Here is a 14,688-nt window from a genome sequence, read left to right on the forward strand (position 1 = left end):
ATGATGATGATGATGATGATGATGATGATGATGATGATGATGATGATAGCATGCTTCTAAAGCCTTGGTCACCCTCTGCTGAGTATGTTCTAATTTGTCAATGTTCTTCTTAAAATGTCCATTCCAGATCTTAAAATTCCAGGTGCAACCAAGCTTGGACCCAAAGAAAAAATATGCGATTACTTACCCTCTTTCCTTTGTAAATCAATCAATCAAAAAACATTTATTCTACTATGCGCTATGCAATGGGAATATAATTATAAAGAATGATACAACACTTACTCTCACAGAACATACAGTCTAATGGAGACCAAAAACCAAGTACACATATAAATATATTCTGTATAAACATAGCACAAATAAATAAAAACACATACAAGTTGTTAAATACAAGGTAGTTTGGGAGGGATAGTACTAGCAGTTGAGAAAATCAAGAAAAGATCCTAGAGTTTGAACTGTATTCCAAAGAAAAGACTTTGAGGCAGAAGAAAGGAGGCAGACAGTCAGTACAAAGGCAAGGCGACAGATGATGGACTGTTGAGTGTGAGGAAGAGAGAAAGCCAGTTTGCCTGGATTACAGAGAGCAAGAGTATTGTCCAGTGAAGCCAGAAAGATAGGTTGAGGCCACGTTATTAAGGACTTTAAAACAGAATAGTTTGTACTCTATCCTATGCAACAGGAAGCCACTGGAGTTGACTAGACAGTCATATGGTCAGATCTATGCTTAAGGAAAATTATTTCTGACAGTACTGCATAGAACAGACTAGAGTGGGAAGATAGTGGATGCAAGAAGACAAATTAGGAGGCTGCCACAGTAATTTAGGAGAAATGATGAGAACCTGCACTATGTTGGTGGTTAGTCATGTGAAAGAAGAAAAGCAACCAAATAAAGAGATGAGATATAAAAGCAGAAATAGCAAATTCTGGAACTGACTGAATATGTGGGGTGAGAGAGAATGAAGAGCAGAGGATAATTCGAAGGTTACAAAGCTGGGATAGTAGTGTGAAACAAACATGAAGCAAAAAGGGAATAGTTTGGGGGTGCAGATAATGAGTTCAGTTTTGGACAAAGTGAATTTGAATATCTGGGACATTTAGTTTGCCAACCATTAAAGCAGGATTGAAGCTCAGAGGAGAAACTGGGAATGGATAGCTAGATCTGAGAGTCATCTGAATAAAGATGATAATTAAATCCAAGGGAGGGACTATAAGAATATAGGTGGATAATAAAAGAGGGCTGGGTCAGAACCTTAAGGAACACCTTCAACTAGGTCTGATGTGGATTATCCAGCAAAGGCGACTGAGGAGGTTTGGTCAGATGGGCAGGATGTGAACCAGGAAAGATTAGCATCAAGAAAATCCAGAAAACGAAACATCCAGAAAGAGAGAATGGTCAACAGTGTAAAAAGCAACAGATAAGAATGAAATGGATGAGGACTAAGAAAAAAAAATAATTATTTAGCAATTAAGAGATCATTAACATTGGAGAGAACAGTTTCAAGTCAGTGATGAGCCTGGAAGTCACACTGCAAAGGGATGATAAATGAAAGGAGAGAAAGACAAGTAGAAACAGCAAATATAGACAAGTGTGACTGAAAGAGGGAGAAGAAATAATAGGTCAATAGTTTAAAGCAACTGTAGGATGTAGGCTTTTTTAAGGATGAGGGAACTTGAACATGTTTGAAGGCATTATGGAAATAACCAGGGGAAAGGAAAGGTTGAAGATTCAAGAAAGAAGAAATGACTGATGATACAATCTTCTGGAGATGACAAGAAGGCATAGGATCAAGTATATATGTAAGAAGATTGAGCTTGGTAGGTGGAAAGGCCACCACTGTCATAAACTGGGGACTAGAAGGAAAGAAAAGGAGATGATGGTTAGAAAAGAAGGGAATAAGAGAAGAGGTAGCTCTGGCTAAATGGCCTCAATTTTCTTAGTAATCAGCAAGGTCCACAGCTGGGAAAGTGAAGAGGGAGGGAGGGAAGAGGAGAGGAGATGGAAGCTGGATTGTAGAGAGTTTAAGTAAGGAATCAAACATTTAAAACAGCTTCAGTGGAGAGTGAATGACATAAGACAAGACATCAATTAGGGTGGAATAAAAGGACTGTCTTGTTTTAGTTAGGGCCTAGTTGGTATTAGATAACAAAGGTGGAGGACAATGAATGAGAAATAGTGGAGATGTCAAAGTTTTTCAGTATGCTGGTCACTTTTGCTAAACTCTTTGGGTTTTTCCCCCCCACAGATTACTGAGAGAGAGAAAAAAAAAATAACATATTAGAGAGAGAGAGAGAGAGAGAGAATATTATGGTATCCCTCTTATTTTACAAATAGAGAACCTGAGGTGAAATGGATATCCCAGATTCACACAGCTAGTGCCTGAGGTCAAACTCAAACCTGAGTGTAGGTCTTTTAACACCCAAAAATCTGTGTTTTTTCACTTGTGAGAATTCATACTTCTTCCCCTCAGACTTCACAGAGCACTTGGCTTGAATTTCTCTTAAGCACTTGGTATATGGCATTATAATTATCTTGTGCATATCTCATATCACCATTCAGTAACCCATCGAAGATCACTCCCCCAATCTGCACTCAAGATTTTGACATCCTTAGAAGGTGGCTAATTATCACTCTTAAAGGTAACTCTGAGGCCTGTGTTTTTCATATAGCTTCTTACAAGCCCCCTTCCAGTATGCTTCCTATTAATCATCAGCAATGGTATTTATTAACACAGTATAGTAAAAACAGTTAGTACAAAACATTCCCCCCAAAACTCTGAGGTATAGTCCCCCACAAATACACACAAGTCCACTTGAAAAGTGAGCTCAAACTTAGAGTACAAAGGAAGTGAGGCACACATGTAGCATACACCTGTGGCAAAAGGGTAACTCACATCTACTTGCACTTTATGGGCTGGAAGTCCTTTACTGAGTTCAAAGCTGGAATTCTTTCCTGGTGCAAAGGACCATGATCCTTGAAGCTGACTCCCTCCTTGGGGAACTGCCTTTCCACACATTTGTCCCCATCTGTTTGTCACTCTGTTCCCAGTTGGATATGTTGTCTCCTACTGGTCCAATCTCTGATCCCAGCTGGATCCACTTTCTGATACTGGTCCAGTCTCTCTGATAACATGGTCAATGGGGTGGAGGGAAGACGGAAGAGGGAAAGAGAGAGAAAGCAAGATACAGAGAGCAGAGAGAAACTCTATTCTCCCCCCAAGAGTAATTCCTTCTCAAAGGCTTGGGTTCAAAAGTAGAACTGGAATCCTCAACTCCAGAACTTGGATAAGCTCCTTGTGAGTGGGAATTGTTTCATTCCTTATATCTGGATACCCAGTACCTGGCACATAATATTTGTTTAATAAATGCTGGTTGATTGATTGACTACTCACCACTTGAGTGACTACTGAAATTCCTCTAGACGTTTAAAATCCCATAGAGGCATGGTTAGCCAAGCAGCTGTTCCATTTCTGACCCAGACATTCTCACCTCAGGGAGATCACAGGGTATATCTTGTTTATGTATTTAAAACTTTACTTTACCTGTATGCTAATTATATTAATGGGGGATGGAGAATGTGGAAACTACTCCTTTACACTCATATTTTACTCTAAGTTGCCTGAAGACAGAAATTTGTTTTTATCCAAACTTACCTCCCAACAAAGTGCTGTGCACACAGTGATTAATATATATTCATTAATATATATCCAATTAATATATATCCATATGTACTGCCATCAACAAATGTAAGAAAAGTGATGTCTATTATAAACATACATAATGGTTATCACATTAAATTATTCTTTTTTTTCTCCACAATGTCTACACAACTGATATTCTATGAGTTTGTTTCCTCTTCCCCCTTTAAGCAAATGGAAAGGAAGATATATGTAGTTAACCAGTGGTTGAGGAAGAACTCGAGTATCCAAATTCTGCTAGCAATCAGGAAGCTTCTTTATTGACTAAAAGTGTGTTTGTGATCATAAGAAAATCAATGTCAGTCAAAAGTGTTTAGCTAGGCTAATTCCCCAAACTGAAGAATTTAGGACAGTTCTGGTAAAGAATACATCCTCAGGTAAGCCAAAACAAGGGACAACACAATGGAGCATGGGTTCCAAGCCTAAAAAATCATCAGACTAAAACTTAGGTCTGGAAAATTTCAGCTCAAGAATTACTTAGCAAGTTCAGGTACTACCTTGGCCTGTACTGGATAATTTTATGTGTCTTTTTGATCACCAGCCACTCTATCCTTGATGTTTTTTATATACCACTCTTTAACCTTTACAACCCTCAAAAACAAAGAAGAAAGAGTAGTATTAAAAAATATCAAGAATAAGAGTTACAACTAAACAATCAAAAGTTCACATGACCCAAAGGTAGGGAACATAAAAGATATCATCAAGGAAATTTATTTATTTAAATTTTGTAGTTCTATAGCCAAAATGTCAGAACATATGACCATGTCAAATAATTTTAGAAAGATTCCCCCATTACCCTTCCTTCAAAGGTAAGGGAATGAGGAAGAAATTTTTAGTATTGTTAGTGAACTGACAAAGTGACCACTCATACTTTGGTCTGTCAAAAGATCATCAAGGTGAGCCAAATAGATGCCTAACAAAAAAGTAATTTTGACAATGGGAAAATTTGCCTATAAATAATATTTAGATCACCGGCTTAACCAAACAGTATTCCACAGATAATTATTTCCAGCCTGACTTACAGGATTCATAGCCAATGAATTTGCTTTCTGTCTCTAGTAAAATGAACTTTCTGAGTAAGCTTTAGGGACATAGAGAAAGTTAATAAAAGATCAAATAAAATACATGGAAGCACAAGAGGTGCCTCATAGCCAACCTGTGAGAACCTAAGGAACGGCAAATCAGCACAGGCAGAAAATAGAACAGGTTAAAGTTTCTGTGCCAATAATCGAAACAGAAAATAAGTCATGGGGTTAAGAAAATAATAAGAAAAAAATTCAAGTTATAAATTGATTTCTATGTAATCAAAATAAACTTAAAGTCATGAAATATTACACTATGTATATATTTAAAATATTCTTTACTGAGCTTCAAAATTAAACTCTGTGATTAAATGAGAAAATATTGTCTGATATTTATAATAAGAACACAAAGTTTAAATAAATGATGACTTTGACCAACTCATAAGTTCTTTTGGAAACAAAACCACAAACATCACTAAGTTGTTGACATTTGGTTTAGTTTTGAGAATGAGGGGTTTGAAGGAGAGGGCATATGGTTAAAATCTTTAGGTTTAAACACATAACAGTGAATCCTGATGACCTTAAAAGACAAAGATGTTTAAGACTTCCATTAACCCGGGGAACAGATATAGCACTAATGTTCTCATCATCCCATACCAACATGCCTCAAATCAACAGCAATATTAATGAGGACTTATACTTTGGTCCGTCAAAAGATCATCAAGAAGATTTTCTCAATAAATGCATGAGAGTCATTTTGACAAAGGAAAAACTTGCTCATAAATAATATTTAGATCAACAGCTCAGCCAAACAGTATTCTAGTAGTTAACTGCTTCCAGCATTAATAGCCATATTAAAATTAGACTTCATGCCTTTCATAGTCTTTGAATTCCCCCACTAATCTTTTGAGTCAAACTACTCAAAGACACTTTAGGTCTCTGCTCTCTAAAGCAATAACTAGAGTAAAAATTTGCCTCTATAATCTTTAGTGAATAACTAGTTCCAGATAGAATCTTTTTCCAGACAGCAGGGGATGCTCCCCACTCTGGATGTTCCCATGTTTTTCTTAAACAAAAACAAAAAAAAATGTACTGAAATCTTTATAAATAGCATTGCACTTATTAATGACTTCTTAATATCATAAAAAGATTAAGTTTCCTTCAATGCTGAGATTCATAATAAACATAAATTACTGTAACACTATTTTACCTCTTTTCCATTTCCTCTACTAATTCTTGTTATCTAATACCCCACCTGGATAAATGATACTTTATTTATTTCTGACTTCTCTTTTGTCTCTAATTTTAAGACAATTTAAACTCTATGCTTTCATCCAATCTCATGAATTACATGGAGTCCTTCAATCCTAGACTCTTATTTCTATCTGCCCTATACTTTTAAAGTTCCCATTTGGGGATATTTTATATCAGTTTAACTTTCTAAGGGATTGTTTCCCATGAAATCACCAAAATAGTTTCAGTGAAAACTATACTGTTAGTAGAAAAATAAATGGATTAGGAATCAGGTGACCTGGGTTCAAATCCCATATCATCCATCTTCTAGCTTTATGATTTTAAGGAAGCCACAGTCTCTCTGAGTTTCAATTTTCTCATCTGTAAAATGTATTACCTGTACCTACCACATAGAGTTGTTCAGATGATTAAAAGAGATTTAGCTATAAGGGTAGCACATGTTGGGAAGGAGGAAGCATGGCTACCACTGATGAAGAAGTGTAAAAATTCATGCACAATTTAAGAGGTGAAAGGTGACTCCATATTGGACAAAAATACCACAGTTCCAGGAGGAAAAAGTAACTAAACCAACAGTTAAGATTAGCCAACCTATGAGAGCACATAATATTTTCCCTTAGCTTTAGCCGGGATCACAGTTAAAAGTGAAGAGGAGAGAAAATTGGGGGGTAGGGGGGTGCTGGGAGAAGCATAACAAGGAAAATAAGAAAGGAAGAAAAAAGACAAGAAATACTGTAGGTATATCCATTTTTTCCTTTGTAAGGATTATGGAGGAAAGGAAGGACAAAGCAATCTTCTCTCAAAAGAAGTTACCTGCCACTAGGGGAAGCTGAGCTTGGGATTGCTTGTACTCAGTTCTGGGCTACAGCAGGATTGAGCCCATCAGGTGTCAACATTATGTCTGGCACCAATATAATGAGCCCTTGAAAGCAAGGAGGGGCTATGAAGCTACCTAACGAAGGGCAAATCAGCACAGGCGGGAAATGGAAAAGGTCAAAGCTTCTGTGCCAATAAGCAAGAGGATCAGCCCATGAACAGCTTCCATACTTCCAGCCTGGGCAAGATAGAGAGATCCAATTTCAAAAAACAGGGGTGGGGTGCATGTAACTTCCATGTAAAAGGACAACTACGTAAACTGCTCAAGAGCATGCCAGGATTCCTGGACATAGCTGGTCCAAGACCCAAAATGAAAGGAAAAATGAAACTGATGTGATAACATCTGTCCAAAGGAAAGTCACCTGCAGCTATAAGAAAAGGGGGAAAAGCAATAAAAGGAAGCTCTTAAGAAATGGGAAAAATAAAGATGGACTCAAGGTAAGGCCAGGGGATTATGGCAAAGGAAAACTAAGAAAACAACCAACAATGTCAGTAGGCCATGCAGCAAGAATACAATTCAACAAACAATTAAAGCCTACTCTGTGCAAGGGGAGGCACCGGGGATAAAACGACAAATAGGGCCTACCCTAGAGGAGTTTACATTCGACTAGAGAAGCAACATGTAAAAGGTTAAGTAAATGTAAGATCATTTGATAAGAGCAAAAATAATAACCTCAGGGAGACCATCACTCTAGTTGAGGAAAGGAGAAAAAGTGGTCTTGTTTCAAAAGAAATGGCCCCACCTGAGGTTCAGAGAAGTTAGAACATCTTGGGAAATTAAGAAAAGAAAGTACCAAAGGAGGCCAATACATCTTTAAAAAAAAAAAAAAAGGTCTACAATAAGTAAATAAGAGGGAAAAGAAACCTAAAACATGGCACAAGTGGAAAATGTCAAAAGAATGGATTGAGGAGGTGAAGGAATAGAGGGAACTGAAAGAGAGCCATAAAAAAAAAAATTAAGAGAAATCCCATAAACTATGAAAAATAAATGAAAGTGAGGACATGTACTACTGACAATATAACAAGGTAAGTGGTTAGAAATGCAGCCTACATAAGGAATTCTGGGAGAAGAAAACGGGAAAAGCAAGAGAAAGAATGCATATTTAAGTTTGGTGTGTTTATGGAAAACAGACAAAAGTCTAGAAATTGTTTCTGTTTTGGCTGTAGATTAAAGAACTGTAAATATATAACATGTAAATAGCTTTCAAATAAAAACCTGTAAACAGCAACTGAAAATACATGTGAACATTCTGCAGGAAAGTACTTTACAATTATACATTTGAAAGGTTTCAAAGTTGAACACAGTCCCTTTCTTAAAATTGTTCTTTGAGCAGTCGATATTAAGTATAACTTTCTAACTAACAATGTTCTTAGCTCCTTTTGCCACAGGGAAATTTGATCATAAACTCTGATATAGCTATTAAACAAGCTCCTTCAATTTGTACATATGAGGAGCCAACAATACAGAAACACTGCCAGAAGTTGTAAAGGTTAGGAGGAAAAAGATGTTTTTTAATATCACAGATGCCTGCTACATACAACCACAATTCCTTCCATTGAGGAGATTCTAATCGATTTTAGAACTACATGTGAAGACATATCCTACTCCCTGATTAAGAGAGTGCTACCTAACTAACTGGAAAATGGATGATCAATCTGTGTTTACTGCTTTATCTTACCACATTTTGCTCCTTTTCTTCAAAGGTATTTCAACTCCTTTCATTTGCCCCCAGGATTAAATTTATGGAAAAATGCTAGCAAATAAAAAATCATATGTATCTTATATATATTATTGAATGAATAAATTCTAATTCACTTTTTTCCCAAATGGAGAAGTGATCATGGGTGACTAATCAAATTTTTAAATCTCTCAAAGAGAATAATCCTCAAAAACATTTATGGCACTCTTTCTTTTGCCCTCCTTTCCTCTCCTCTCCTTCAATCCCCAATACCACTTCAGATTTCCACATTTTTCTATAACCTGAACAACCTCTCCCCACTCTCCTATTTTTCTTCTCCCCAAAAAGCAACAAAGAGTTGTTCCTGGAATCAGTGAAGATCTTAAAGCTTAGGAAAAGAGGAATGAAAGAGTAGAAGAACATGGAAGTTGTCAAAGAATAGAAAAGGGAGGAAAACACCATGAGAAGGGCTCAAAGGAAATGAAACAGGAAGAGCATCATGGGAAGAGATTGAACCTGGTGCTATACCACAGTAGTTTACCTTTTCTCCCATATTCTATTATAATCCTTTCCCTCTTTAACATTAACTATATACATATATGTATATATATACATACATATATGCACATATGTATAAAAATAAACAATTGTTCTAAAATAGTGATATCGAATAAGTCAATGTCCATTTCATTGTATAAAAAAATAGCCATTTATCTCAGTTTTTGAAATGATTACTCAACCTACAATTCCTACAAGCAACTATTACATGCTACATTTTCTAGGATAGTCAAAATTTCTAGAAAACACACACTTTAACAAAGTACAAAAGAAATAGCTTTTGTCAGATGATGTATTCTAATTTTTTGGCTTAGAGTATTTGACGATTTTAGCTATGCCCCAATCTTAGAGTACCACAGACTTTGCAGTCTGCAATATTCAAATTAAAATTAGTTGAAAAAGTATATTACCACTAGCAATTACAGCCTTTTTTTTTTTTAAACAATCGTTGACTATATCCAAGCTTTCCTGTTCATCTTGTGATGACAGCAAAACTAGATTGTTATTACAAAAATGAAGCAAGCATCTTTTGGAAGGGCTGCCTAAAGTAAACATTTCATAATTTAAAAAAAAAAAAACAAATACTCTGAGACCATAAAGTATGTTTCTTCAGGTATAGGATCAGTCATCAGTAGAATAACTAGTATGAATTGGCTTTTTCTTTGCTGATATTTTTTTTTTCCTCCAGGAGAACTGTCAGGTTGAGCTAAATGATTAACAGCTTCTCACCTGGTTCCCTTGCAAGACATTTTGGACAGGGTTAAGGTGAAGTTAGTGGCCTTGAAACAAAGCTGTTGTCTAAGAGACACTATTGTCTAATCAGGGAATCAGATCTTCCACTCTCATCTTATTAGCACCAAACAAACTTTAGATTTTTCCATCACACAATTTCTTTTAAAAATTCAAATTCAAATTTTAATTTTAATTTTTTTTAAATTCCATCAAAAAGAATTAATGATAACTGAATTCTGTAATTACATATTCCTAGTACTTCAATGGCAAACAAAAGTTCAAATCTGCAAAACTTAAACTTCACCTTCATGCTAGCTCCATTAACTACCATAGCTACAGCTAAGTGATTTTAAAGCCACTGTAGACATTGTTTCTTCTGCTAAAGGGATTCCAAAGGAAGTAGGTGGACATTTCCTCACAACGACCTAACCTAGGGAATCAAGAGCTCTAAAAAGCTTCGGAGGCTGCAGCCCCTTCCCCTGGCAAGTCAGTAAGAACAGAAAGATATGAGACCATCCTTCCCTTTCCTTCAATACTGCCTAACCTAGCAAGCTCAACTATTGAGCAGAGAGCAAGACAGATTTTGGATTTTATCTCATTCACAAAATCAAGGTTACACCTTAGATGCACTCCAACAGTCTATATCCAAGTACCCTTTAATCATCTTAATATATTATCACTCAGCAAACTATTTTAATAACCAAGTTATGTCAATTCCATTGCACAATTATATTGTATAAATTTTATCCAAAAATAAATCTTATGAGATTACTGAATTGACAAAGTTTGATCTTTTTCTATTAAGTTTACTATAAAATTTGTTATGCAAGAACACCTGAATTTCAGATGTCCTAATTCAATAATGAAGCTGCTATACTTCTTTTAAATTCCAGGATTCCCCAAGGAAGTAAAGTAGCTTTGGAGGAGGGGGAGATTGGGGAGAGGAGGTAACCTAGTACTGCTCAGTAATAACAAAATGCTCAATGAAATATATATAGTGAATGGTAAAATAAAGCCACTCTGAAAAGTCTACTTTTAAAAACTGTAGGAAAAATTAGCTATAAACAACTTAAGTTTAATAGACTCGCACTGCTTATACTTTTCTGAGAACAGTCCCAGAAAAACCAATTAGTAAGCACATACTTGTCTCATCTTTCACTTTCTTGACAAAAGTGCAGGGGCTCAGTTAAGCAGTCAGGGAGTGTTTTTTGAGTATAATAATAGAGGAGAAAAACTGCAAGAGTATATTATAGAGAGAAAGATACAAGGATTAATGTTTACTATACTTATTAAGAGGCAAAAGATTAGAGATACGGGAATATTATTGAGACAAAAGAAGAAGCAACAGGAAAGGAAAAACACAAAGGAACCCATTCAAATGTAATCAAACAGTAAAGAAATCCCAGATAAAATGTTTTGCTCAAAATCTATCTGTTTTATTGAGGCTTTAAAAGTAAGATATAGGAGAGGAGGGGAAGGGAAGAGTCTTTAGGGCCACTAGAAGAATCTAATGAATTTTGATTAATTGGCTACTTAAGTGATTTTTTTTTCTCATTTTTGTAGTCAATTGACACATTTTGCCAAAAGTATGAGACAATTATCTTTGTAAAGCATAATCTGATGAGTCATCATTCGAATTTAAGAGCTTATGCAAACCCAGCACTTTCTCTGGGTAGTATACTAATACCTCCCAGGGGGTACCCTAAACATACGCTAAGGGAGTTTGTTTTGTGACATACTGAGCGTGCAAACTTAGGAAGCGTCAAACACAGAAAGCTAAAGAAAAGGGTCAGGTACCTGAGGGGCTTTACAAGAAGGGAGGCAGCTGCAAGAAGACTGAAGCACCTAAGTGCTAAGAAAGAGGTGCTGTGGTGAATGACAGCAGGTGAAAAAGGAGACATCTCCACCTGGGAGCGGGGTCTAATAAACACTCCCATTTTCCTCACTGACCGGCGTCAACTAGCATTAAAGAAAGCTATCTCGGTGCGAGCCTGTAACGCAGAAGGGGAGGGGGAGGGGGAAGGGGAGCCCAGCGGGGGTCCCGAGAATACCGCCACCACGTACTTACTTTCGTCCTGCCGTTGATTTTGTAGTTGCCCAGCTTGCCGTTACAGTGGCGGATCAGGTCGTCCATGCTGCTCATGAGCCGTCCGATGGTCTCGCAGCCCGGCTCCTTGCCTTCGATCCAGGTGATCTTGTCGCCCCGGATGTCCTTGGAGGAGTCGCTCTTCTGGCTGACCAGCTGCCCATCGGTGAACTTACCGGTGTCGTGCAGGGCCCGCACCTCGTCGCCGATCTGCTGGCCGGTCTCCTTGCCCAGGAAGTCGTCCACCACGCAGATGCCGTGCTTGTTCATGCACGGCACGATGTACTCCAGCGCCAGCTTCAGCGCCGGCAGGGGCTTCGTCTGCCCGTTGGGCCTCAGCATCAGCCCCAGGCCCGGGGGGCTCAGCTGAGGGCACGCCGAGCCGCCCGGGCACAGCGGCGACCGGCCCAGCGACTCGTCCCTTCCGGACTCCGCCTCCGCAGGGCCCGCCGCCGGCCCGTGGTTGTTGACGGCTGCGGGAGGAGGCGGCGGCGCCGCCGCCACGGAAACCACGGCAGCCTTGGCCGAGGAGGCTGCTCCCTCCGGGGCGGCCGCGGAGACTGGAGGCGGAGGCGGCGGCACCGCCCCCGAGCCCGCGGCCGCGGCCGAGGCGGCCTCCGGGGAGGTGGTGTCCCGGCGCGGCGGCTGCTGCTGCGTTTTCTTGGCTTCTTTGAGCCCGGCCCGGCCGGCCTTGGGCGGCGTCGCGGGGTGCGGGGAGACCCCGGGGGGCTGGGGCTGCGGGCGGCCTCCTCCGGCCGGCCCGTGCTCGGCGGCTCCCCCGCCGCCGTGGCAGACGAGCTTGTGCTTCTTCCAGTCCTGGCGCTGGTGCTCCTTGCTGCAGTAGAAGGAGCTGCGGCAGCGGCTGCAGCGCAGCAGGTTCTCCATCTTCCCGCACAGCTCGCAGTACTGCCGGTCCCGCTCGCTCGGGCTCAGCCCGCCGGCCCCGCCGCTGTCATTGGCCATGGCGGCGGCGGCCCCAGCCGAGCTCGAGGGAGTAACGGGAGGGCGGACGCACGCCGGGGAAGCAGAGGGGCGGACGGCCGGACGAAGCGGCTGCTACTGCGCCATGCACCGCCGCGGCAGCCCGCCGGGCCCTCGCCTCCGCGGCGCCCCGGCCCCTGCGCAGCGCCGGCCGCCCGGCTCCCGGCAGCCGGCAGCCGCCTCACGGCCTGATCCCCGCCACCGCGGGCTGCGGAGGACTACCTTCGCTCGCTCGCTCTCTCCTTCTCGCGGTGGGGGGTGGGGTGGGGTGGGGTGGGGTGGGTAGGATAGGGTGGGGGTGAACGAGGACCCGGGCGAGGGTCGCGCGACCTACGCGGCGCCGGCCGCCCTCACGTCTGCGGCCCTGCCAACCCGGCCCGGCCCGGCTGGCGGAATGGAGAAGACGGCGGGCGGGCGGGCGCCACTCGCTCTGCGCGCTCTGCACGTACACCACGGCCCCGCCGCGACCCGGGCGGGCGAAAGGGAGGGGAGGGGAAAAGAGGGAAGGAGGGAGGGAGGGAGGAGATCACTCACACACGAGCGCAGCGAGGCGGCGGCTCCCGCTGCTCTGGCTACTGCTGCTGCGGCGGCGGCGGCTGCTGTCGCTCCAGCCTCCTCCCCCTCCGCCAGCCGGGCGGGCGGGGCTGGACCGCGGGCTGCGGGACGGCCGTCCTCTCACCACTCCCCCCCAACCCCCAGTATTCCGCTCAGCCCGGGGCGGAGCCTCGAGATACACTCGAGCTCCAGCCCGCTCACCCCTGGGGGGGATATTAAGCAAAGGAGATAACAGAAAAGCATGGACACATCTCACATTCACCCTTCCAAGCGTACGCCACCATCACCACCCGTGCTTGCACTACCCCGCACACCCCATCCCACTGACCTTCAGTTCCTAACACCTGCTTAAGAAGAATGAATGGCGCTTACCAGAGCCAACTCTGTTGGGAGCACAGAAAGGAACTGAAATGGTTAAAAACAAACAAAAAATAAGCGCTCTTGCGTACGGGCTAGTCCTAAAACCTAATTTCTCATTTCTAAATCCACTCAACTAAAGCATCACTATTGAGGACATACTCATTATATTTTTATTGTGCTGTTTTTATTAGAGGAAATTTTTAAAAGGCGACTTAAATGAGACCCTGTATAAAAATTGGCATGGATGAGTAATGCTTAGAATTGAATCATGCCAGTTTTCATAGCCAGCTGCTAAAGCTTAAGACTAAATCTCAAAAGCATAGAATCCAAAGCTATGTGGTCAGCTCCTCTCCAAACGCAAACATGTGTTACAAGGAGTGTTTGAACAAAAAGAAAAATCCCCCTTAGTAATACCATTCATGTTAACAAGTCATAAATACCTCATCAAACATAAGTGCTTTATAAATGTGAATTATTTTTGGAAGCCAAATATGCCTTGAGGGGTGGGGAGGAGAAGGGAAAGAGCCTCCCTCCATTCACCTTAGGAAAAAAGTACTCACATAGATCAGTCTATCAACAAATATTTAATTAAGCATTTACTAGGAACTCCACTGAAGTCTAGTCCCCATACCTCATTGCAGGTTGGAGGCGACCCTGGCTGCTAAAAGGCCATATGCCAGCTGAGCACAAGCTTTGGCAGATTCCTACCAAGCTGGAAAAACTTCGAGTACTAGCCAGGGACAAACTGTATTGTCTGTCACCCAAGGTCCAATATAGCTAAATTTGGAGAAGCTTATCACCAAAGGTTAGTCACAAGGTGACAGATTCATATTTTTGATCACAGTAACCACAGAGATTTGTCTAAGTTGTAGTTTAGAGAGAGTACCCACCAC

The 14,688-nt window shown here is 41.2% G+C and overlaps 1 protein-coding gene across 2 annotated transcripts in view; it reads right to left on the reverse strand.

Annotated features, from left to right (window-relative positions):
* LOC114050125 (egl nine homolog 1-like) overlaps positions 1-12,862 on the reverse strand; it is a 71,341-nt gene extending 58,479 nt beyond the window's left edge. Inside the window, exons 1-2 of one of the 2 annotated variants that reach the window (XM_027871702.1) lie at positions 12,330-12,862; positions 11,882-12,260 (exon numbers count right to left, since the gene is read on the reverse strand). In XM_027871702.1, the coding sequence (XP_027727503.1) occupies positions 11,882-12,260; positions 12,330-12,862 (912 nt within the window). Of the gene's footprint in view, positions 1-11,881 lie in introns of both variants that reach the window. The other variant, XM_027871701.1, reaches the window with a different exon arrangement.
* Between the last annotated feature and the right edge of the window lie 1,826 nt (positions 12,863-14,688).

Source organism: Vombatus ursinus, unplaced genomic scaffold, assembly GCF_900497805.2.
Source record: "Vombatus ursinus unplaced genomic scaffold, bare-nosed wombat genome assembly UNPS02014798.1, whole genome shotgun sequence".
In the NCBI taxonomy this organism is placed as follows: domain Eukaryota; kingdom Metazoa; phylum Chordata; class Mammalia; order Diprotodontia; family Vombatidae; genus Vombatus; species Vombatus ursinus.